Genomic DNA, 22,379 nt, shown 5'->3' on the forward strand with positions numbered 1-22,379 from the left:
AATAGGTAACCTCATCAGTGCTTAGAGGTCTTCCAACACTGATGATGTTCCCTAGTTGGGTCATGAGACGTCTGCAAAAAAAACCCCACCAATCTCAGAGAGCACCAAGAACCCCACGTTCCTCTTCCTCTTCCTCCTCCTCTCCTCCTCCTCCTCCACTCCACAAACCCCTCTCCCTAAACCTTACTCCCTTCAGCACTGATGATGTTCCCTAGTTGGATCATGAGACGTCTGCAAGAAAACCACCAAGCTCGGAGAGTGGCCAGGATCCCACAGTCGTCGTCCTCCTCCTCCTCTTCCACTCCGCAAACCCTACCGCCTTCTGGCACTGATGATGTTCCCTAGTTGGGTCATGAGACATCTACAAAAAAAACCAAGCTCAGAGAGAACCCAGGTCCCTACAAACAGCTTCCTCCTAGTGACTCTTAAGAGGAAGTTGGAACATTCCCACTTGGAAGACGGTGGAGCGGCCCCTAATTTCCACAGAAGTCCGCAGCGGCTGTACAACCTCGAAAACATGCGCGATGTGGAGGAAGCCCCACGTTAAGGGAGCCTTGGGCCCTGGCTCTCCACCCCTTCGACCCACTGCAGTCCGTTGGGTTAAACCCAACTGTGAGAACAAGGCCCCTTCCCCAAACCCCCCCACTCCCACCCCAAAAACAGCAACTTGGTCCATCATCTCGGAGTAAGAGGGCCGTTTTAAAGAACACCACTGGGGCATTGGTCGCAAGTACGGTATTCTAGTTTAATAAATAAATAACCTAACACACTGTGGACTAGGGCAGCCTGGTGCTGAGTTCAGAAGCTTGTGCTGGGTCATCCTGCAAGGTAGCCAGAGATGTCTCGGGATCGGATCCTCCCCTTCCTCCGGCAGCAGCCGTGGGAGACTTTAATACCTGTTGGATCAGAGAAGGGAGGAGGGGGACAGGTTGAGAAGAGGGTCTTTTGAGGGGCGTTGGTTGGGAAGGGGGAGGCGATGGCGAGAAAAAATGCCGTCTGGAAATGGTTTTAAAAATTAAAAAAATTAAAGACCCTTGGTAGTACAGTGGTTTAATGCACCCTGTTATTAACACAGCTGCCTGCAATTACTGCTGGTTCGAATCTCACCAGGCTCAGGGTTGACTCAGCCTTCCATCCTTTCTAAGGTAGGTAAATTGAGGACCCAGTTTGTGGGGGCAATAAGCTGACTTTGTATAAAATATACAAAAGAATGAAGGCTATTGCTTAGCGCATTGTAAGCCGCCCTGAATCTCCGGAGATTTAAAAAAAAAAAAGAGGGACATGCAAATAAGTCCTTGTTTTACGACCATTTTGGGGAGTGGGATTTTCACTGATAAGCCAGGCGATTGTTAAATGGACCCCATCTGATTTTGCAATCTTTTTTTTTTTTTTTGGCTGACGTTGTTAAGCAAATCGCAGCCGTTGTTAAGCGAATTGTGCGGTCGTTCAATAAATCTGGCCTTCCTCCATTCCCCCATTTGCTTGTTGGAAGCCGGCGGAAGGTCACAAATGGGGGAATCACACGATTCCGGACAGTGCAACGGTTGTAAATACAGGTAGTCCTCGACTTACGATCCACAGGTGAGGCCAAGGTTTATGTTGCTTTAAGGGACAAATTTGTTCAGTGAGTTTTGCCCCGTTTTACGACCTTCCTGGCCACATTTGTTAAGGGAATCACTGCAGTTGTCCCACGGTTGTTAAGCGAATCTGGCTTGGGGAATCCTTGACTTTGCTGAGTCAGAAGGTCGCAAAAGGGGATAACGTGACCCCCGAGGGGGACACTGCGACCGTCATAAGAAGTAATTTTAAATGTTTTAATTGGTTTGTGATTTTTAATTTTTGGGCCAAATTTATATAGATTTTAATTGTTTTTAATATTTGTATTTCATGTTCTTAATTCTGGCTGTGCACCGCCCTGAGTCCTCAGGGAGAAGGGCGGTATATAAATTGGAAATAAAATAAAAATAAAAATAAAAATAAATAAACGTGAGTCGGTTGCCAAGAGTCTGACCATTGATCATGTGACCGGTCGTACAACGGTCGTTAAGTGTGAAGAACTGTCCTAAGTCACAGTGCCGTTGTAACTTTGAATGGTCGCTAAACGAACCGTTGTAAATTGAGGACTTCCCGTATACGTCTTTTTTTTCTTTTTCTTTTTAATGTACGCTTTGTAAAATCGAAGAAAAGGACTCGGCCCATCAAAAGGACGTACCTGTAATAGTTTGGCTTAAAAGGCCCGTTTTTGTTCAGCCCCAAGTATTTGGCCTGCTCGTCCGACAGTTCCGTCAGGTGGGCGTCGAAGGTGGGCAGGTGAAGGCTCGCGACGTACTCGTCTGCAAGAGAGGAAGGGGGCCACTGAGACCTGAAGGGGGCCCTGGGGGGGGGAGGGAGCAGCCGAAGCCCCAACCAAGCTCCTTGTCATACACACACACACACAAATACACACACACACAAACACACAGAGCCCCCTCCGTCCAAGTGCACATTCATAGCAGCCATGGTGATGTATTTGTATGGAGGTCTCCAAGCTTGGCCCCTTTAAGACCTGTGGACTCCAACTCCCAGAATTCCTCAGCCAGCATGATTTAAGATGGGTGGACTCCAACTCCCAGAATTCCCTGGCCAGCAGGCTTTAAGATGGGAGGACTCCAACTCCCAGAATTCCCCAGCCAACTTTAGGACTTGTGGACTTCAACTCCCAGAATTCCCCAGCCAGCGTAGCTGGGAATTGAAGTCTGCAACTCTCAAAGCGGCCAAGTTTGGCTGTCTGAGGAATTCTGGGAGTTGAAATCCCCAAGTCTTAAAGGGGCCAAGACTGGACACCCTTGCCTAGCTCCTAAGACAATTCCCATCTCCCTCCCACCTCCCCTCGGAGGGAAATTTGGGGCTCTGTCCTCGGAAGGCCCGAAGAACACAGAATATTGAATACAGGTAGTCCTCGACTTACGACAGTTCATTTAGTGACTGTTCGAAGTTACAACGGCACTGAAAAAAGTGACTTAGGCCCATTTTTCTCACTCATGACCACCGTCCCGGTCATGTGATTTACATTCTTGACAACTGCTTCATATTTATGACGGCTGCAGCGTCCCGTTTGGTGACCTTCAGACCAGGGAAGTCAATGGGGAAGATTTCACTGTCCAACCGTGTTACTCTCTTAACAACGGCAGCAAAGTCGTAAAAGGAGGCAAAACTCACTTAACAAATGTTTCTCTTTAACGGCATGAATTCTGGGCTCGATTGCAGTCGTCGGCCGAGGATTACCTGTAATAATAGAATTGGAAGGGACCTTGGAGGTCCTCTAGTCTGACCCTCTGCTCAAGCAGGAGGCCCGGCCTATACCATTTTAAAAAGAGACTGGACTAAAATGGTGTAGGGTCTATTTGAGCAGGGGGGTCGGACTAGAAGGCCTCCAAGGGTCCCTCCCGACTCTATGACTATTCTATGTTCTACGTTTCCTTGGGCCAGCAGAGCACAGAGCCGGGTTGCCTTCCGGGAGGTGCCCATCTCCCCACTTACCCATTTTCTTCGGCAGGAGGTACACGTCCTGCTTGTAACGGCCCTCGGGGGCGTTGTACAGCTCTATCAAGGCCAGCGCCTGCAAACCGGAAAGAAGAGCATTGAGCGACCCCCCGCGAGCCCGCCGGGACCCCCCCCAGCAAGAAAAGCAGAACGGGAAAGAAGCAGAGGCCGGGACTCGCCCACGTCCAGGTTTGAAATAAAACTGGACTGTAAAAGCCAGAAGGCAGCCAATGTCCCGGATGTCGGCTCCTCCGCTGAGAACAAGTCCAGGACCGGCTGTTCCTTCTCCTTCTCCTCCTCCTCCTCCACCCCATCTGCTCTGCTTTTAGCGTCGAGCAAAGAGGCTCCCCTTTGATCCACGGACACACCAATTCGCAGCCGAGAATGAAAACGCTGGAATTTCACAACAAGTGGACAGACTGCCACCGTAGTTTCAACTGGGAAATTCGGAGCATCCTAAACCAAGCCAGGTTCAAAAAATGATAAAAGACAATTTCCGGTCGTCTAGCACTTAAGACAAATCGGCCATCAACAGGCACATAGAGATCAACAACGTCTACACACCATTCAAAAGAGGTAAAAAGCAAACAAAAGATCAAAACAACGTCTTCTCCAGTAGCCACTACTCAGATAAACAGAGAGGTTCTTGGCTCTTTGATTAGGCTGCTGTTTAGCGTGTGATAGTTTGTCTGAATTGGTAAGTTTCTCGATTGGGGAGGGTGAAAACCCCTGAATTGCACAACGTAGGGACAGACTGCACCATAGTTACAACTGGGAAACTCTGAGCATCCTAAACCAAGCCAGGTTCAAAAAAGGATAAAGACAATTCCCGGTCGTATGGCACTTAAGACAAATCGGCCATCAACAGGCCCATAGAGATCAACAACGTCTACACACCGTTCAAAAGAGGTAAAAAGCAAACAAAAAGATCAAAACAACGTCTTCTCCAGTAGCCACTACTCAGATAAACAGAGAGGTTCTTGGTTCTTTGATTAGGCTGCTGTTTACTGTTTATTTGTTTCAGCTGGTGGTTCCTAGATTGGGATACTGTTTACTTCTTGATTGTTGGTGTAGGGTTAATTCTCGGTGTTAATCCCTGCTTCTCTGGATGTTCATTAATGGTGAGGAGGTGTTTAAATCTTTTTGTTTTCTTTTAGGCTTGTTTTTGGCCTCCCTCCCTTGTACCACTGATGAGGTTACCTAGTTGGGTCATGAAACGCCTGCAATAAAAACAACCCAGCTCAGAGAACACCAAGGACCCCTCAATCCTCGTCCTCCTCCTCTCTGCAAACTCCAATTCCTTCTAGCACTGATGATATTCCCTAGTTGGGTCATGAAACGTCTGCAACAACACAACCCAGCTCAGGGAGCACCAAGGACGCCACGATTCTCTTGGTGGTTTTCTTGCAGACGTCTGATGACCCAACTAGGGAACATCATCAGTGTTGGAAGACCTCTAAGCACTGATGAGGTTACCTATTGGTCTTGAAATACCTGCAGTAAAACAATCCAGTTCAGAGAGAGCAGGAAGGGCACCACAATCCTCCTCCTCCTCCTCTTCCTCCCTTTTCTCCTCTACTCCGTAAAACCCACTCCCTTCTAACACTGATGATGTTGCCTAGTTGGGTGGTGAAACGGCTGGAAGAAAACCTCCAACCATGGAGAGCATCAAGAGACCCCGCAGTTCAATCCCGAGCTATAAATATTCTCTCCTATAAAATAACTAAACAAACCACTATTGTGATGAGTCCTAGTGTGAAGGACACCCCATCCACACACTCACTGGCAAAACTAGCCTCTGTAGCTGACTCACCTGAGTGGTGGCCGTGATGGAGAGAACAAAGGTTGGCACTGTGGAGCAGCTGAGGTTTAAGAGGCGTCCCTTAAAAAAAAAAAAAAAAAAAGGAGGAGCAATTTCAGCACCCGGATTGACTCCTAATGTCCCACCCCACGTCGTATTTTGAGCCTCCCCAAGTGGGCATCAGGAAGGGCTCCTCTTTGGCATCCCAGAGGCAGCCAGGAGCCTGCCCACCCCCTCACCCCCCCCTCAAGCCAAGCTCTCAACTCATCTGCGCTGCGGAGAGGCTGACTTACTTCAGCCAGCAAGACGATTCTCTTCCCATCCGGCCAGATGACGTGGTCAACCTGAGACCTCACCCGCTCCCATGTCAGCTCTGGGGTACGCAAGCTGGCCTGGAAGAGAAGCAGGGGAAGAAGGGTTCAAAGCAGAGCAGGCCACGCAGGGACTCACAACAGCAGCGGCCAAACGTTGATTAGCCCGGCCTGATCCCTCTTCGAGGTTGTGCAAACTCTTCAGAGCAGAGCAATTCTTCTCAATTTTAGCCATTTTTAAGCTGTGTGGACTTCAGCTCCCAGAATTCCCCAGCCAGGAAGTTGCAGGAATTGAGAGACACTGGATTTGAGCAGCTTCCTGTCTGAGATAACACCCTGGCACACTGCAATGGGCCACTTGGGGGCAGGGAGGAAGGAATAGCTTACACTTATATACCGCTTCAAGGTGCTTTTACAGCCCTCTCTAAGCGGTTTAGAGTTTTCAGCATAATTGCCCCCAACAATCCGGGTCTCATTTTGCCCACCTCGGAAGGACGGAAGGCTGAGTCAACCTTGAGCCTGCTGTGGGCAGAGTTTGCCTGCAATATGATGTTCTAACCACTGTGGGCATTGAACAAGTGAAGGAAGGAAGGAAGGAAGGAAGGAAGGAAGGAAGGAAGGAAGGAAGGAAGGAAGGAGGGAGGGAGGGAGAGAGGAATAGGAGGTAGAAGGAAACTTGAAGGAAGAAGAGTGGGCGGGAAGGAGAGAGGATGGAAGGGAGGGAGGACAGAAACGCAGAGAGAGGGAGAAAAGGAAGGAAGGTGACAAAGAGTGAGTGAGTGAGCGAGCAAGGAAGGGGGGGAAGGAAGGAAGACAAAGAGGGAGGGAGGTAGAAGGAAACTGGAAGGAAGAAGGGAGAAAGGGAGAAAAGGAAGGAAGGTGACAAAGAGGGAAGGAAGGAAGGAATAGGAAGTAGAAGGAAACAGGAAGGAAGGAAATGAAAAGGAAGGAAAGATGAGAAGGAAGAAAGGAGATGAGATGGATGGAAGGAAGGAAATGAGAAGGAAGGAAAGAGATGAGAAGGAAGGGAGGGAGGAAGGAAGGAAGGAGGGAAAGAGGGAAGGAGGGAAAGAAGGAAGGAATGGGGGTAGAAGGAAACTGGAAGGAAGAAGGGAGAAAGGGAGAGAGGAAGAAAGCTGACAGAGGGAAGGAAGGAAGGAATAGGAAGTAGAAGGAAACAGGAAGGAAGGAAGGAAAGGAAGGAAGGAAGAGAAAAGAGGGTGGGAGGGAAGGAAGGAATAGGAAGTAGAAGGAAACAGGAAGGAAGGGAGGGAGGGAGGGAGGGAGGGAAGGAAAGAAGGAAGGAAGGAAGGAAGGAAGGAAAGAAGGAAGGAAGGAAGAGAAGCTACATCTTACCACGTCGATTTCTGTGTTGGAATGTCCCATGTTACAAACAATACAGCCGTTCTTCATCCTATCCAGATGTTCTCTGGTCACTACATTTTTGTTGCCTGTAAAAGAAAACGGGGGGGGGAGGGATCATTGACAGAGCTGTCAATCAGGCTGCTCCTTGGCCAACCCAGGAAAGGGCCTGCAGGGGCCGCTGGGCTCTTCTCTTGCAGGTCCCCGGGAGTGAGGCCACTTAGATCAAGCCCCCTCCCACTCCCAGTGAGACATTCCCAATTCCCCCCCCCCACCTCTTCCCCCGGGAGTTACCTGTGCAGGTGATAACGATGTCGACCTGCCGAATCACTTCGCTGAGTTTCACGAGACGGAAGCCATCCATGCTGGGAGAAGGGAGAAAAAAAACGAACCCTGAGATTCATGGACGGGTCCCCAGAAAAGTCACCCCAAATCTAAGAATCCCACCCCCCACCCTCACCCCCGGCATCCTGGGCAGCCCTTTGCCACCTGGGGCCGGAAACCAGCAAGTTGTGGTTGTGGGTAAGGCTGAAATCACTGGGATCCCACAACGACCCACACATTTTTTCTTTTAATGGCTGCATCAGGGAGAGCAGGGAGGGTGGGGTCCTTAAGCGAGGCCGTCTCGCTTAACGGCCGTCAGCGCTTGCGACCGTACCGGTCAAGCTCCATTACGGTTAGTCCTCAACGTACAACGGTTCACTTAGCGGCCGTTCGAAGTTACAACGGCACTGAAAAAAGGGGGGCTGTTGTTCGCAGTTACGACTTTTGCAGCCTCCCCGTGATCATGTGATCAAAATTTAGATGCCCGGCGACTGGTCTGCACTTATGACCGTCGCATCCAAAGGTCACATGATCGGGTTTTTTTTGCAGATTCACCTAACGGCCGGGTTCATAACTTATCCATGGCGGCGATTCGCTTAACGACGGTGGCAAGAAAGGTCGTAAAACGGGACGCAACTCACTTCATCACAGAAATGTTGGGGTCAACTGTGGTCGTAAGTCGAGGATTACTGTATCTCAAGACTCTTGTGTTTCTTTAGCACTTGGGAGTGGGCTTCTCAGGCTGTGGGCTCTGCTGGCGAGACCCTTTTGGGACCCTCCCCAAAACTGTGGCTGAAATGGGACCCCTAACTGAGACCCCCAGCCAGTCCCCTCATTCTCCCCACCTGGGCTGGCCGTTTCTCTTAGCCCTTGCTGGCCCAGGAGGGGCAAAGGGGGCAGAGGCAGCAAGAAAGAAATGATCGATTCATTGAGCCGGAAGGGACCTTGGAGGTCTTTTAGTCCAGGGGTCTCCAATCTTGGCGTCTTTGAGACTTGTGGACTTAAGGTCCGTTTCCCCCCCCCCTCCGTTTTGGTCCTTACCAGGCTTGTAGAGCACAGATGGGATCGATCTCGGTCACGTAGACAATGGAGCCCATGGCCTTCAGGGCCGCGCAGCATCCTTTCCCCACCTGGAGCAAGAGAGGAGAAGGTCAGAAGGAGGCTGGAAAGAGAGGGGAGACCGAATCCATCCCCAGCCCTTGGCAGCCGCATGGGAGCCCAACATTTATTCAAAAGGGGAGGCACAGAGGGAAGGCGGATCTCATTTAGAAAGCCAGATGAGTTAGAACAGAGTTCTGGAGAAATCACTTAAGAGTAGAGTTTCCCCATCCTGGGCAACAGTTCAGATATCTGGACTTCAGCTCCCATAATTCCCCAGGCAGAATGGTGAGAGAAGGGAAGGGGAGGGGAGGGGAGGAAGGAAGGAAGGAGAAAGAGGGAAGGAGGGAGGAAGGAAGGAGAAAGAGGGAAGGAGGAAGGAAGGGAAGAAGAAAGGAAGAAAAGGAGGGATGGAGGAAGGAACGAGAGGGAGGGAGGGAAGAAGAAAGAGGAAAGAAAGAAAGAGGAAAGAAAGAAAGAAAAAAGAAAGAAAGAAAGAAAGAAAGAAAGAAAGAAAGAAAGAAAGAAAGAAAGAAAGAAAGAAAGAAAGAAAAAGAAAGAAAGAAGGCAGATGATAGAGATGGATGGGTGGATGGATAGAAAGATAGATAGAAAGAAAGAAAAAAAGAAAGGAAAGAAAGAAAGAAACAAACAAACAAAGAAAGAAGGCAGATGATAGAGATGGATGGGTGGGTGGATGGATAGAAAGATAGATAGAAAGAAAGAAAAAGAAAGAAAGGAAAGAAAGAAAGAAAGAAAGAAAGAAAGAAAGAAAGAAAGAAAGAAAGAAAGAAAGAAAGAAAGAAAAGCAAGCAAGAAAGCATGCAGGCAGATGATAGAGATGAATGGGTGGATGAATAGAAAGATAGAAAGAGAAAGGAAGAAAGAAAAAGCAAGCAAGCAAGCAAGCTAGCAGGCAGATAGAGATGGATGGTAGATGGATAGAAAGATAGATAGAAAGAAAGAAAAAGAAAGAAAAGAGAAAGAAAGAGAGAGAGAAAGAAAGAAAGAAAGAAAGAGAAGGAAGGAAGGAAGGAAGGAAGGAAGGAAGGAAGAAAGAAAGAAAGAAAGAAAGAAAGAAAGAAAGAAAGAAAGAAAGAAAGAAAGAAGGAAGGAAGGAAGGAAGGAAGGAAGGAAGGAAGGAAGGAAGGAAGGAAGGAAAGAAGGAAGGAAGAAAGAAAGAAAGAAAGAAAGAAAGAAAGAAAGAAAGAAAGAAGGAAGGAAGGAAGGAAGGAAGGAAGGGGGGAGGGAGGAAGGAGAATTCTGGGAGTTGAAGCCCACCTACTTTAACGTTGCCAGGTCACGAAGACTGACTTACGAGCGAAGGGGAGGGGCAGAGATCCCATCCAGGAGAAGAGACCCTTCGGCCCCATTGTGGGCCAATCGTGGTCTTATCATCTTGTACTTCCTCACCCCTGACCTCGCAGTTCAAAAGGCTACCCTTGCACCCCCCCACTTCCCCCCCACCCCCCAGAGTGGAAACACTCCTGGACACTCAAGGTCGAATTCGGACGTCCAGGGGGGGCTGGCAGGAGATCCCCTTCCCTGGCGACGCCTGCAGCTCTCCCGAGCCTAAATCCTGGGAGCAGAGACGGTCGTCCCTCGTCACCTGGCGAGGAAAACCTCTCCCGCCGTCCCACCGAGCGTCCTTTGAAAGGCGAAACGGGTCGGGGACTCACCTCTCCGTAGCCGCAGACGACCACCTGTTTCCCTCCAAACATCATATCGGTCGTCCTTTTGAGGCTGGGGAGGAAAAGAGAAGCCCGGAAGTTATTCCAGATGGATGGCTATGGATTTTCAAGGAAGGCGCAGCGCCGATCACACGTGTCTAAATATGTGAACTACGGCTGCTGCCAAGAACGCGGAAGGATCCTGCGGAGGGTTGGTGGCATGCCAAAGCAGAGACGGCAGGATATTAAGGGGACCAAATTCCCGTGGCGGAAAGCTTTCACAAGAGCCGCGGTCGGGGGTGAAGGCTGCCTCGGACACACACACAAAATGTCCTGCCTTCTTCCCCTCCCGTCTCTTTACGGACTGCGGGATAAAGCGAAACAGTCAGTCGGATCGCTGCAGTGGGATATTTGATAATATAAGAAGAATCGGCTATCGAGTTGTGAGCAAATCTCATTCCTTCCTAGCACTGATGAGGGTCCCTAGTTGGGTCATGAAACGCCTGCAACAACTAAGCTCAAAGGAACTCACAGCCCTTCTTTCTTTGTCCCCTTCATTCCTTTTCCTTCCTTCTACTTTCTTCCTCCTCCCCTTCTTTTCTTCTTCCTTCTCCATCTCCTTCTCCTATTCCTCCACTCCATAACCCCACTTCCTTTCTAGCACTGATGATGTTCCCTAGTTGGGTCATTAAAGGTCTTCAAGAAAACCACCAAGCTCAGAGAGCACCAAGGACCCCAAAGTCGTCCTCCTCCTCCTCTTCCCTTCCAAATCCCACTCCCTTCAGCACTGAGGGTGTTACTTAGTTGGGTCATGAGACGTCTGCAAGGAAACCACCAAGCTCAGAGAGTACCAAGAAGCTCACAAGTCCTTCTTTCTTTGTCCCTTTCATTCCTTTTCCTTCCTTCTACTTTCTTCCTCCTTCCCTTCTTTTCTTCTTCCTTCTCCATCTCCTCCTCCTCCTCCTCCTCTCTGCAACCTCCCCTCCCTTCTGACACTGATTATGTTCCTTAGTTGGGTCAGGAAACGTCTGCAAGAAAACTGCCAAGCTCAGAGAGCACCAAGGGCCCTACAGTCCTCCCCTGCTCCTTCAAGCACTGATGATATCCCCTAGTTGGGTCATTAAACGTCTGCCAAAAAAAAAAAAAAAAAAAAAAAACAACCAAGCTCAGGGAACAATAAGGACTCCACAGTGCTCCTCCTCCTCGCAATCCTCCTCCCTTCTGACACTGATGATGTTCCCTAGTTGGGTCATGAAACGTCTGCAAGAAAAACGACCAAGCTCACAGAGCACCCAGGACCCCACAGTCTCCTCCTCCTCCTCTTCTTCTCTGCAAATCCCACTCCCTTCTAGCACTGAGAGTGTTACTTAGTTGGGTCATAAGACGTCTGCAAGAAAAACGACCAAGCTCAGAGAGCACCAAGGAGCCCAGAACCTAGAAATAATGCAAAAGTCCCTTCTAGAAACAACTGGAGCTGTACAATGAGGGATCGGGGCCAGGAGAGGGAAGGAGTATCGACTTTTACAGTTACAGTAAAAGTAACCGGAAGCTTAACTTTAACTTAAATTTAAACTTAAAGCTTAAATTTAAACTTCCAACAGCCAGCGCCCGTTGCCTCTTACAAAGCCACTGGATCTAAAAGTGTAATGTTATATATATATATATATATATATATATATATATATATATATATATATATATATATATATATATATATATATAATATATATTATTATATATATTATTAATATATAATATATATATATTAATATATTATACATATATATTTGTCTTCTTAAGTTTTCACGGGTGTGCATATGCAAAAAATTAAAATCTCGGGTGTTTTCCCGCGTCATTGTAAATAAGTTGGTTAAAATATTTAAAATTCTGGTTAAAATCCAGGATTTTAAATATTTTAACCAACTTATTTACAATGATGTGGGAAAACACCCGAGATTTTAATTTTTTGCATGTATATATATCCAATTTTACGCGGGAGAAAATCCGAATAACCAAAGACCTACATACAAACACCCGCAAAAACCTCAGAAAACACACACACATACACACACACACACACACATATATATATATATATATATATATTCCCATTCTTTTAATAATCGTTCAACCTCTTGTCTTTTATTTTGGTTCGTTCTACCCTCACGTCCCTGCCTCTGAATCTCCTAAAAGGGCTCTTCGCGGCTTCTGATAATCCTGGGTTCTGGATTTTCTGCGACGTGTCCTAATTTCTGACAGGTGATCTGCGAGACGGCCACACACACACACCCCCACTCCCCAAATGGCTTTGCAGAAGAATGCGCTTCCTTTCGGAGTGAAGCCGCTTCTGCTTGGCCCTGCTGCGACCGTGCCCTATATTTCCATCTATTTTTAGCAGATGCGGAAAACAGGTTAACAACATGGGGAGGGAGAGCGATTTCCCATTTTCAATCACGGTCCCCACGGGACGGAGCGGGGATCTTGCTCCGGGTTTCTGGTCCTTGGTTTTCCGAGGGCCGAGCCGAGTTCCTTTCCTTTATTTGTGACCTCGGTTTCTAAGGTCACTCAATCAGAATAGAGCGGGAAGGGACCTTGAGGTCTTCTAGTCCAACCCCCTATACCAGGGATGGCTAACCTTTTTGCCATCGCGTGCCAGGAAGGGGGGGGCAGGGGAGGTTCACACACGTGCGTGCCCACACCCATAATTCTATGTGCCCCGCCCTGCGCATGTGCGCCCAACCCCCCCTCCCCCCCTTGCTCCTGGCCCGTTTTTCTTTGTCACTTGGCTCCAGATCCTCTCTATGCATCTGGGGAGGGCGAAAACAGCCTTCCCCACCTACCCCCAGGCCCTCCGGAGGCAGAAAACAGCCTGTTTCCCTACTTCTGGTGGGCCCAAAAGGCCTGAAAATCAGGTGGCCAGTACGCACATGCGTCCCGGAGCTGAGTTGGCGTGCCCACTGATATGGCTATGCGTGCCACCTGTGGCATACCTGCCATAGGTTCACCATCACGGCCCTATACCATTTCAGACAAGTGAATGTCCGGTCTCTTCTTGAAAACCTCCAGTGATGAAGCACCCACAACGTCTGGAGCTTGAGGAAGGGGTTGGACTAAAAGATCACCATGGATCCTTCTAACCCTAGGCCTTCTGGTGGCGAGCTGTTCCACTGGTTAATTGTTCTCACTGTCAGGAAGTTTCTCCTTAACGCCAACTGGCCGTATGAGTGGAGGGCCAAAGCGATAGGGCAATGAAGGTGGGTAGATATGCACATATGCACATACGTCAATTGAAGAAAAAAAAAAAAAGAACAGAACAGAGTTAACAAAGTTGGAAGGGACCTTGGAGGTCTTCTAGTCCAACCCCCAGCTCAGGCAGGAGACCCTATACCCGTGATGGCAAACCTATGGTACGCGTGCCACCTGCGGCATGCGAAGCCATATTGGTGGGCACGGGAGCCAGCTGATTTTCGGGCCTTGGTAATGGGAGCGTCATGGCGCTCCCATGTGACACCTCTCCTGCGCGAGTTGCACTGGCTCCCGGTGGTCTTCCGGGTGCGCTTCAAGGTTTTGGTTACCACCTTTAAAGCGCTCCATGGCTTAGGACCTGGTTATCTACGGGACCGCCTACTACCACCAATAGCCTCCCACCGACCAGTACGCTCTCATAGAGAGGGACTCCTCCGGGTGCCGTCAGCCAAACAGTGTCGGCTGGCGACCCCTAGGGGGAGAGCCTTCTCTGTGGGGGCACCTACCGTCTGGAATGAGCTCCCCCCGGAGATACGGAGGATCCCGGATCTGCACACCTTCTGCCGCGCTGTGAAGACTTTTTTATTCCATCAAGCGGGCTTGGCCTAATCTCCTCCCTCTTTTAATATGTAAATTTTAATCTGTTTTTAAATTATTGGGGTGTTTTAATCTGTCTGGGCCAAAATGATTTAATTTGATTTTATCTGGTTTTAAATTTTGTGTATTTATGTATTTTATTGCTTGGCTGTTCACCGCCCTGAGTCCTTTGGGAGTAGGGCGGTATACAAATCAAATAAACTAAACTAAACTAACTAAACTTCTGGGCCCACCAGAAGTAGGGAAGCAGGCTGTTCCCTGCCTCCGGAGGGCCTGGGGGTAGGGTGGGGGTGGGAAGACCCATTTTTTTGCTCTCCCCAGGCTCCAGAGCCTTTCTAGGAGCCTGGGGAGGGTGAAAACGGCCTTCCACACTCACCCAGAGGCCCTCTGGAGGCTGGAAACGGCCCATTTCCCAACTTCCGGTGGGACCGGAAGGCCCGTTTTTTGCTCTCCCCAGGCTCCAGAACCTCCCCAGGCTCCTAGAAAAGCTCTGGAGCCTGGGGAGAGCAAAAAACAGGCCTACTGGGCCCACAGTGCCATCACATGCCAAAAGCAGGGGGAGCACGGGGGGTCGCGCGCGCATGCGTGGGGCGCATATAATTAGCCATCACTGCCCTACACTATTCCAGGTTGTCCAAACTCTTCTTAAAAACCCCCAGCAAGCTGTTCCACTGGTTAATTGTTCTCGCTGTCAGGAAATTTCTCCTTAGTTCTAAGTTGCTTCTCTCGATTAAATTGGCAGGGACCTTGGAGGTCATCTAGTCCAACCCCCTGCTCAAGCAGGAGACCCTATACCCGTGATTGCGAATCTATGGCACATGTGCCACAGGTAGCACACGTAGCCATATCAGTGGGCACGCCAACTCAGCTCCGGCGCGCATGAGCGTACTGGCCACCTGATTTTCAGGCCTTTTGGGCCCACCAGAAATAGGGAAACAGGCTGTTTTCTTCCTCCGGGGGGCCTGGGGGTAGGTGGGGAAGGCTGTTTTCGCCCTCCCCAGATACAGAGAGAGGATCTGGAGCCAGGTGACAAAGAAAAACGGGCCAGGAGCAAGGGGGGAGGGAGGGTTGGGCGCGCATATGCAGGCGGGACGTATAGAATTATGGGTGTGGGCACGCGCATGCGCAAAGCTTCCCCGCCCCCCCTCCTTCCTGGCACATGATGGCAAAAAGGTTAGCCATCACTGCCCTATACCACTTCAGACCAATGTCTCTCCAATCTCTTCTTAAAAACCGCCCAGTGATGGAGCGCCCACTGCCTCTAGAGGCAAGTCGTTCCACTGGATAATTGTTCTCGCTGTCAGGAAATAAGCGTTACTAGAGCCGAGGGGGCGCAGCGGTTAGGGTGCAGTACTGCAGCTACTTCAGCTGACTGCTAGTTCAGCAGATCAGCGGATCAAATCTCACCGGCTCAAGGTTGACTCAGCCTTCCATCCTTCCGAGGTGGGTAAAAGGAGGACCCAGATATTTAGTATACTGTCTTTGGTGTAAGCCGCCCAGAGTCCTCAGAGAATGGGCAGCATAGAAATATGAAATATGGATAATAATACTAATTTAACTGCAGCCAATTCCCTTAACGAAGGTGGCGAGAGAGTTCGCGAAATGGGACAAAGCTCACTTAACAACTGCCTTGCTCGGCAACGCAAATTTCGGGTTCCCTTGTGGCCGCAAGGCGAGGACCACCTGCAGAAGAACATTCGGAGAAGACGTCAACGACCACAGGGGGACCTACCCATCCAGAATAGATTCCCGGCAGCAGTACAAGTTGTCGAACTTCTGTTTGGTGACGGAATCATTGACGTTCATGGCGGGAACGCACAACTTGCCGGCCTTGGAGAGTTGGTACAACCTGGCAAGAAGTTGGGAAAACAAACAAACAAACACACCATCAGGAGTTTCCCACCATTCCCTTTGCTGCTCTTGAGACTTCTCGGATGGCTCTCGATTGGCCCAGGTGATTCTCCCATCGAGGCTCCGAAGGATCAACCTGTAACTCGATTCTCAACGAAGCGAATGGGATCAATAACGGAGAATGGAATGGATTTCATCCTTTTATTATCCTTTAAGTCAGTGTTTCTCAACCTTGGAAGCTTGAAGATGGGTGGACTTCAACTCCCAGAATCCCCCAGTCAGCAGCGCTGGCTGGGGGATTCTGGGAGTTGAAGTCCACCCATCTTCAAGCTTCCAAGGTTGAGAAACACTGCTTTAATTTTTTTTTTAATTTGATTTATATGCCGCCCTTCTCCGAAGACTCAGGGCGGCTTACAATGTGCTCAGCAATAGCCTTCATCCTTTTGTATATTTATACAAAGTCAGCTTATTGCCCCCACAAACTGGGTCCTCATTTCACCTACCTTAGAAAGGATGGAAGGCTGAGTCAACCTGGAGCCTGGGGAGATTCGAACCCTGCAGTAATTGCAGGCAGCTGGTCTTAATAAGCTTAATAACAGGGTGCCTTAAACCCCTGTACTACCAAGGCTCTGAATGGATTTAATTACTTAATTGTTTTACCACAAAGGAGCACAATAGGTGTGGCCTACAGGTAGCCCTCGACTTACGAAAGTTCATTTAGCGACCGTTCGAAGTTACCACGGGTGGTCACGAGATTTACATCCGGATGCCTGACAACTGACTCACATTTATGACGGTAAATGATTTACGATTCCCCTTTTGCGACCTGCCGACAAGCAACGTCAGATTCACTCAACAAACGTGCGACTAATTTAACCGCAGTGATTTGGTTAACAAATGCGACGAGAAAAGTCATAAAACGGGGGCAAAACTCGTACTTATCACTTAACAACATACATTTTGGGCTCCATTTGACTTGTGATTGTACCAAAAAAACCCCCACCATTTCAAGGATACAATGGGCGCCCGATCTCAAATATATTTACCTGTGGACTCCGGTGACGCTCTCTTCGACGATGCCTTTGATTTTCTTGAACATGTTTGGGTACTTCTTGTAGATCCAGTGTGTGAGGTCTCCACCATCGTCCAGGATCTGCAAGACAAAATGGACCACAGGTAAATGTGACTGCGTGGCTAGGACAATGACTTTGAAATAATAATAATTATTATTATTATTATGGATGGCTGCACAATCGGCCAGACGTTTAGACTGGATTTGGCATTTCTGCCCACTTCTATTTTGTGATTTAACTTTTTTTTTATTAGTTTATCAAATACAAAGGAAAAAAACCATGGAAAAGTTAAGAAGAGCGGGAGGGAAAAAGAAGGGATATAGTGTAGGGAGAAAAATAAGAAAAAGGCACTGACTTCCGACTCTCTTTAGCATAGTAGAAGGTAACATTACAGTCACAACTTTTTTGCTTTTACACAACAGCACGCACAAGCCATTTCTATAATAATAGGGCTCAAGGTTGACTCAGCCTTCCATCCTTTATAAGGTAGGTAAATTGAGGACCCAGTTGTGGGGGCAATAAGCTGACTTTGTATAAATATACAAAAGGATGAAGGCTATTGCTGAGCGCATTGTAAGCCACCCTGAGTCTCCGGAGAAGGATGGCATATAAATCAAATTAAAATATATATATATTATTTTTCTCATTGCAAACACCAAATCCAGAAGCCATTTCAAAATAGAGGCAAAATTAAATATAATCTCTTATTTGGATAAAAAGAATCAGTTTAACCATCTCTGGTTCTCTTTTCTGGGGGGGGGGGGGAATAATATATCATTCATTCTCTTATTTTCAAATCTAGTCCATAATATTTTACAAACTTTGAAATGTTATTCAGCATTACTTAAAGAACTGGCAGACGTGCATATACACACATACTCATTTTATACATGCAAAACTAAGTTAAAGCTTTCTATCAGTACATATACCATGTTTTCCCAAAAATAAGACCCTGTCTTATATTTTTTTGAACCCTGAAATAAGTGCTTGGCCTTATTGCCATGCGCTCAAAAACCCGATTGGGCTTATTATCAGGGTTGTCTTCTTTTGGGGGAAACAGGATATCATTCTTTTTTAAAAAAAATACATTCTAATTAATTAAAACATTATATTTAAGTCACTCCCTCCAGCTTTACCTTCATAGAACAGAGTCTATTTCTCAGGAGTGTCTATCGAATCTCCTTTCTTGAAATAATTCTCATTTCGCTCCACCTGTTAAGTCCTTCCCAAAGGACTGATTTAAAGTAGTGCATTTCAACCGTGGCAACTTTAAACTTTAAGCAATGATGGCTGGGGGACACCCATCTTAAAAGTTCCCAAGATTGAGAGATACTGTTCTGAATCAGGTCTCGCCAAACGTGGCAACTTTAAGACTTGTGGACTTCAAGTCCCAGAATTCCTCAGCCATCCACGCTGCCTGGGGAATTCTGGGAGCTGAAGTCTACCAATCTTAAAACTTCCCAAGGTTAAGAGTCACACTGCTTTAGAGGCATTTGGGTTGGGATGGGACAATCTGCAAAGCTCAATTTAGGGAAACACCCCCCCCCCCCGTTTCTACACTCTGATCACGCTGGCTTTTAACTCAACGGATTACCAGCCTGGCATCAACAGTGCCCAGCAACCCTTCCCCCCCAGTTTCCAACCCCCCTCCCTCGCACTCAAGGCTCCAGCTCATTAATCTCCAGTTAATTAAGAACGTTGTATAATCCACTTGTCCTTCTTGAAGTGCCCTAATAAGTTAAGAGGGGCATTTTCTGGCAGGCTTCTCCTGATCTTTTCTGGGAAAAAGGAGAACATGGCACGCGGCCTAAATTGGCTCGTTCCTGGGGGAGGAAGAAGGGGGGGGTCCACTGGCCAGCACAAGAGCCCGACGTGATTTTGGAGCCTCCATCTTGAAGTTTGTCTGCAGAGGGCAGGATCTGATGTCAATAGGGCGGTAAACATGGCTTGGTGGCATCCTTGCGGCTAGGTGGGTTTTCCTACAGACGTTTCATGACCCGACTAGGTAATATTATCAGGGCGAAGGAGTGTGGAGTTTGAGAATGGGACTTTGTTGGGTCCTGAAAGGTCTGCAAGGAAACAACCGAGCTCAGAGAGCACCAAGGACCTCGCAGTCCTCCTCCTCCTCCTTCCCCCTCCTTCTCCACTCTGCAAACCTCATTCCCTTCCAGCACTGATGATCTTACCTAGTTGGGTCATGAAACGTCTGCAAGAAAATAATCAAGCTCAGAGAGCACCCAGGACCCCCACTCCCCTTCCTTCCTTCCTTCCTTCCTTCCTTCCTTCCTTCCTTCCTTCCTTCCTTCCTTCCTTCCTTCCTCTCCACAAACCTCATCTCCCTTCTAGCACTGATGATCTTACCTAGTTGGGTCATGAAACGTCTGCAAGAAAATAATCAAGCTCAGAGAGCACCAAGGAGCTCAAAGAAGAAGTAGTCCTCCTCCTCCTCCATCCCAGCACTGATGATGTTACCTAGCTGGGTCATGAAACGTCTGCAAGAAAACCACCGAGCTCAGAGAGCACCAGGGACCCCCACGGTTGAAGCCTCTGCTACACATATTTTCTTCTGTGGAAACTGGAGTTGTGTTGCCCCGTTGTGTTCGCTCCATCCTCTTCCCCATCAACGATGAGGGAACCCACTCCTCTAACTCTGAATCTGCCACTTCTACCGGAAGTAGCGTTAACGTCTCATTGTATTTGCACCCAGCGGAAGTCAAGATTTTGGCTCGGGACCACGGGAACATTGCGTTCTGGTCCACTGCGCTGCCCAAAAACTCTCATTAACCTTTCCCAGCCCCCTCCCGCTTCCCAAATTGGTCCCACCTACTTAATAATCCGAACCTCCAAGGCCCTCAAGGGGGGGGGGGCGGCACCCAGAGGTCACCTCTAGCCTTGTGCTGTAATTATAGGTTGTTTTCTCCAAATAATATATGCAAAATAAGTAATAAGCACATTAACAACATCATTACTCTTAACAAGCATTTACTGTGACCTGAGAATTGGGAAATATATGAGTTGGAAAAGTTAGTGAGGTCATTTAGTCCAGGGGTCTCCAACCTTGGCAACTTTAAGCCTGGAGGACTTTGACTCCCAGAATTCCCCAGCCAGCAAAGCTGGCTGGGGAATTCTGGGAGTTGAAGTCCTCCAGGCTTAAAGTTGCCAAGGTTGGAGACCCCTGATGTAGTCCAACCCTGTGCTGAGAACAGAATTCATTTAAGCGTCTCTGGCCAATTGGCTCCAGGGATGGTGACCTTCTGACGAGCAAAGTCAGCGGGGAAACCGAAATTCACTTAACGACCGTCTGACTAATTTAACAATCGCAGTGATTCTCTTTTTTAACGACCGTGGTGAGGAAGGTAGTACAGTGGGGGGCAAAACTCACTTAACGACTGTCTCACATAGCAACAGAAATTCTGGGTTCCGTTGTGGTCGTACAATGAGGGCTGCCTGTGCTCTTTGCTCCTCCTCCTTTCTCCCCAAAACAACAACCCTGCGAGGCGGCCAGGGTGTTGTGTTACAGTGCTCTCTGTTTTCCACTAAAGCAGCGTTTTGCAAACCTGGTGACTGGCCCAAAGACACCCACCCCATTTTCAGGCCTAAGGCGGGACTAGAACTCCCAGTCTCCTGGGGATTGGCCCAAAGACACCTATCCCGTTTTCAGTCATAAAACTAGAACTCCCAGTCTCCTGGTGATTGGCCCAAAGACACCCAGGCAGCTTTCAGGCCTAAGGCGGGGACTAGAATTCCCAGTCTCCTGGTGATTGGTCCAAAGTCACCAAGCCAGTTTTCAGGCATAAGGTGGGACTAGAACTCCCAATCTCCTGGTGATTGGCCCAAAGACACCCAGCCAGCTTTCATACCCAAGGCGGGACTAGAACTCCCAGTCTCCTGGTGATTGGCCCAAAGACACCCAGGCAGCTTTGAGGCCTAAGGCGAGACTAGAATTCCCAATCTCCTGGTAATTAGCCCAAAGTCACCCAGCTGGTTTTCAGGCATAAGGTGGGACTAGAACTCCCAATCTCCTGGTGATTGGTTCAAAGTCACCAAGCCAGTTTTCAGTCAAGGCAGGATTAGAACTCACTATCTCCTGATAATTGGCCCAAAGACACCCAGCCAGCTTTCATACCCAAGGCAGGACTAGAACTCCCAGTCTCCCAGAAATTGGCCCAAAGACACCCAGCCGGTTTTCAGGTCCAAGGTAGAACTACCCTGTTTCCCTGAAAATAAGACATCCCCTGATAATAAGCCCAATCGGGCTTTTGAGCGTATGTGCTAAAATAAGCCTCCCCCCGAAAATAAGCCCTCCCCGAAAATATTTAAACGCAGAGCTGGAAAAATAATAAGACCTCCCCAAAAATAAGGCCAAGCGCTTATTTCGGAGTTCAAAAAAATATAAGACAGGGTCTTATTTTCAGGGAAACACGGTAGAACTCACCATCTCCCACTTTCTAAGTCTGATACCTTAACTTCTACACCAAACTGGCTCTCCGATGCGGACCCGTTTTTGGGGACAATGAAATAAGAGGCTCCCAAATGCTACCCCGCCACCCAAAATCTGGTGGATCTTTTTTTGTGCCTGGGGAAGTTTTTTAAGAGGCAAAATGACCCCTTTCTTTCATGTCCCACCGAACCGGCCTTGCCCCTTTCCATGTGATGCCAGTCGGCCCAGCAGACGTTGGGTCCCGGCGCTCACCATGTTAGGCTGCCAGCCTTCGACGTTGACACATCGGTCGATGCACCACCAGAAATCGTCCTCGGATTCTCCTTTCCAGGCAAAGACAGGAAATCCTGAAAGAGAAATTAGGGGGAAGGAGGGGGCTCCTTTTAACAGGCAGAAGAAAGGCTATCACCCCAAAAGACCTTCATGTCCACCACCCCCAGTTTTGCTCATGGCTGAACCGCTTCCATCCCAGCAGCCTCAAAGCTTGTTTTGGGGGTCACTCCCCCCGACTCCCCTCGAGAAAGACAAATCCTTCCTTACCATTCTCAGCCAGGGCAGCCGCCACTTCGTTGAGGGTGGAGTAGATGTTGCAAGCAGCCCACCGGCACTGAGCCCCCAGGGCGCCGAGGGTCTCCATCAGAACCTGCATGCAAGGGGAAAGGTGAGGAGGGGGCTCCGGAATTGCCAGGGCTATTCAACCCCCCCCAACCCTCCAATCTACTCCAATTCAACCAACCCACCTGCTGGAATTCATTACCTACTCTTTGCTAAGCTTATGACAATAACCTTAATAAATCTTTGTTTTTATTTTCCAGTTGAGCAAGGCTCACACGTAGTCCTCGACTTATAGCCATTGGCTTAGTGACCGTTCGAAGGTGCAAAACAGTGTAAAAAATGTGATCTATGTCCGGTTTTTACACTTAAGACGGTGGCAGCCTCCCCAGCGGTCAGTTGATCAAAATTCAGACGCTTGGCCGCTGCCTCGGATTTATGACGGTCGCAGTGTCATCCCGGAGTCATGGGATCCTCTTTTGCGACCTTCTGACAAGGGAAGCTTAATGTCTATGTGATTTTACTTAATGG

General features: G+C 48.6%; 1 protein-coding gene across 1 annotated transcript in view; it reads right to left on the minus strand.

Annotated features, from left to right (window-relative positions):
• Nucleotides 1-724: 724 nt before the first annotated feature.
• Nucleotides 725-22,379, minus strand: part of AHCYL2 (adenosylhomocysteinase like 2) — an 89,742-nt gene continuing 68,087 nt past the window's right edge. Inside the window, exons 5-17 of the mRNA XM_070946974.1 lie at nt 21,837-21,939; nt 21,549-21,643; nt 16,829-16,935; nt 15,664-15,780; nt 10,098-10,161; nt 8,362-8,450; nt 7,291-7,361; nt 6,991-7,085; nt 5,617-5,715; nt 5,336-5,404; nt 3,520-3,598; nt 2,213-2,333; nt 725-896 (exon numbers count right to left, since the gene is read on the minus strand). Coding sequence (XP_070803075.1) covers nt 890-896; nt 2,213-2,333; nt 3,520-3,598; nt 5,336-5,404; nt 5,617-5,715; nt 6,991-7,085; nt 7,291-7,361; nt 8,362-8,450; nt 10,098-10,161; nt 15,664-15,780; nt 16,829-16,935; nt 21,549-21,643; nt 21,837-21,939 — 1,116 coding nt within the window. The 3' untranslated portion in view covers nt 725-889. The remainder of the gene's footprint in view (nt 897-2,212; nt 2,334-3,519; nt 3,599-5,335; nt 5,405-5,616; nt 5,716-6,990; nt 7,086-7,290; nt 7,362-8,361; nt 8,451-10,097; nt 10,162-15,663; nt 15,781-16,828; nt 16,936-21,548; nt 21,644-21,836; nt 21,940-22,379) is intronic.

This window comes from Pituophis catenifer, unplaced genomic scaffold, assembly GCF_029215685.1.
Source record: "Pituophis catenifer annectens isolate HBS135680 unplaced genomic scaffold, rPitCat1.0.hap2 SCAF_7, whole genome shotgun sequence".
NCBI classification, from domain to species: Eukaryota; Metazoa; Chordata; class Lepidosauria; order Squamata; family Colubridae; genus Pituophis; species Pituophis catenifer.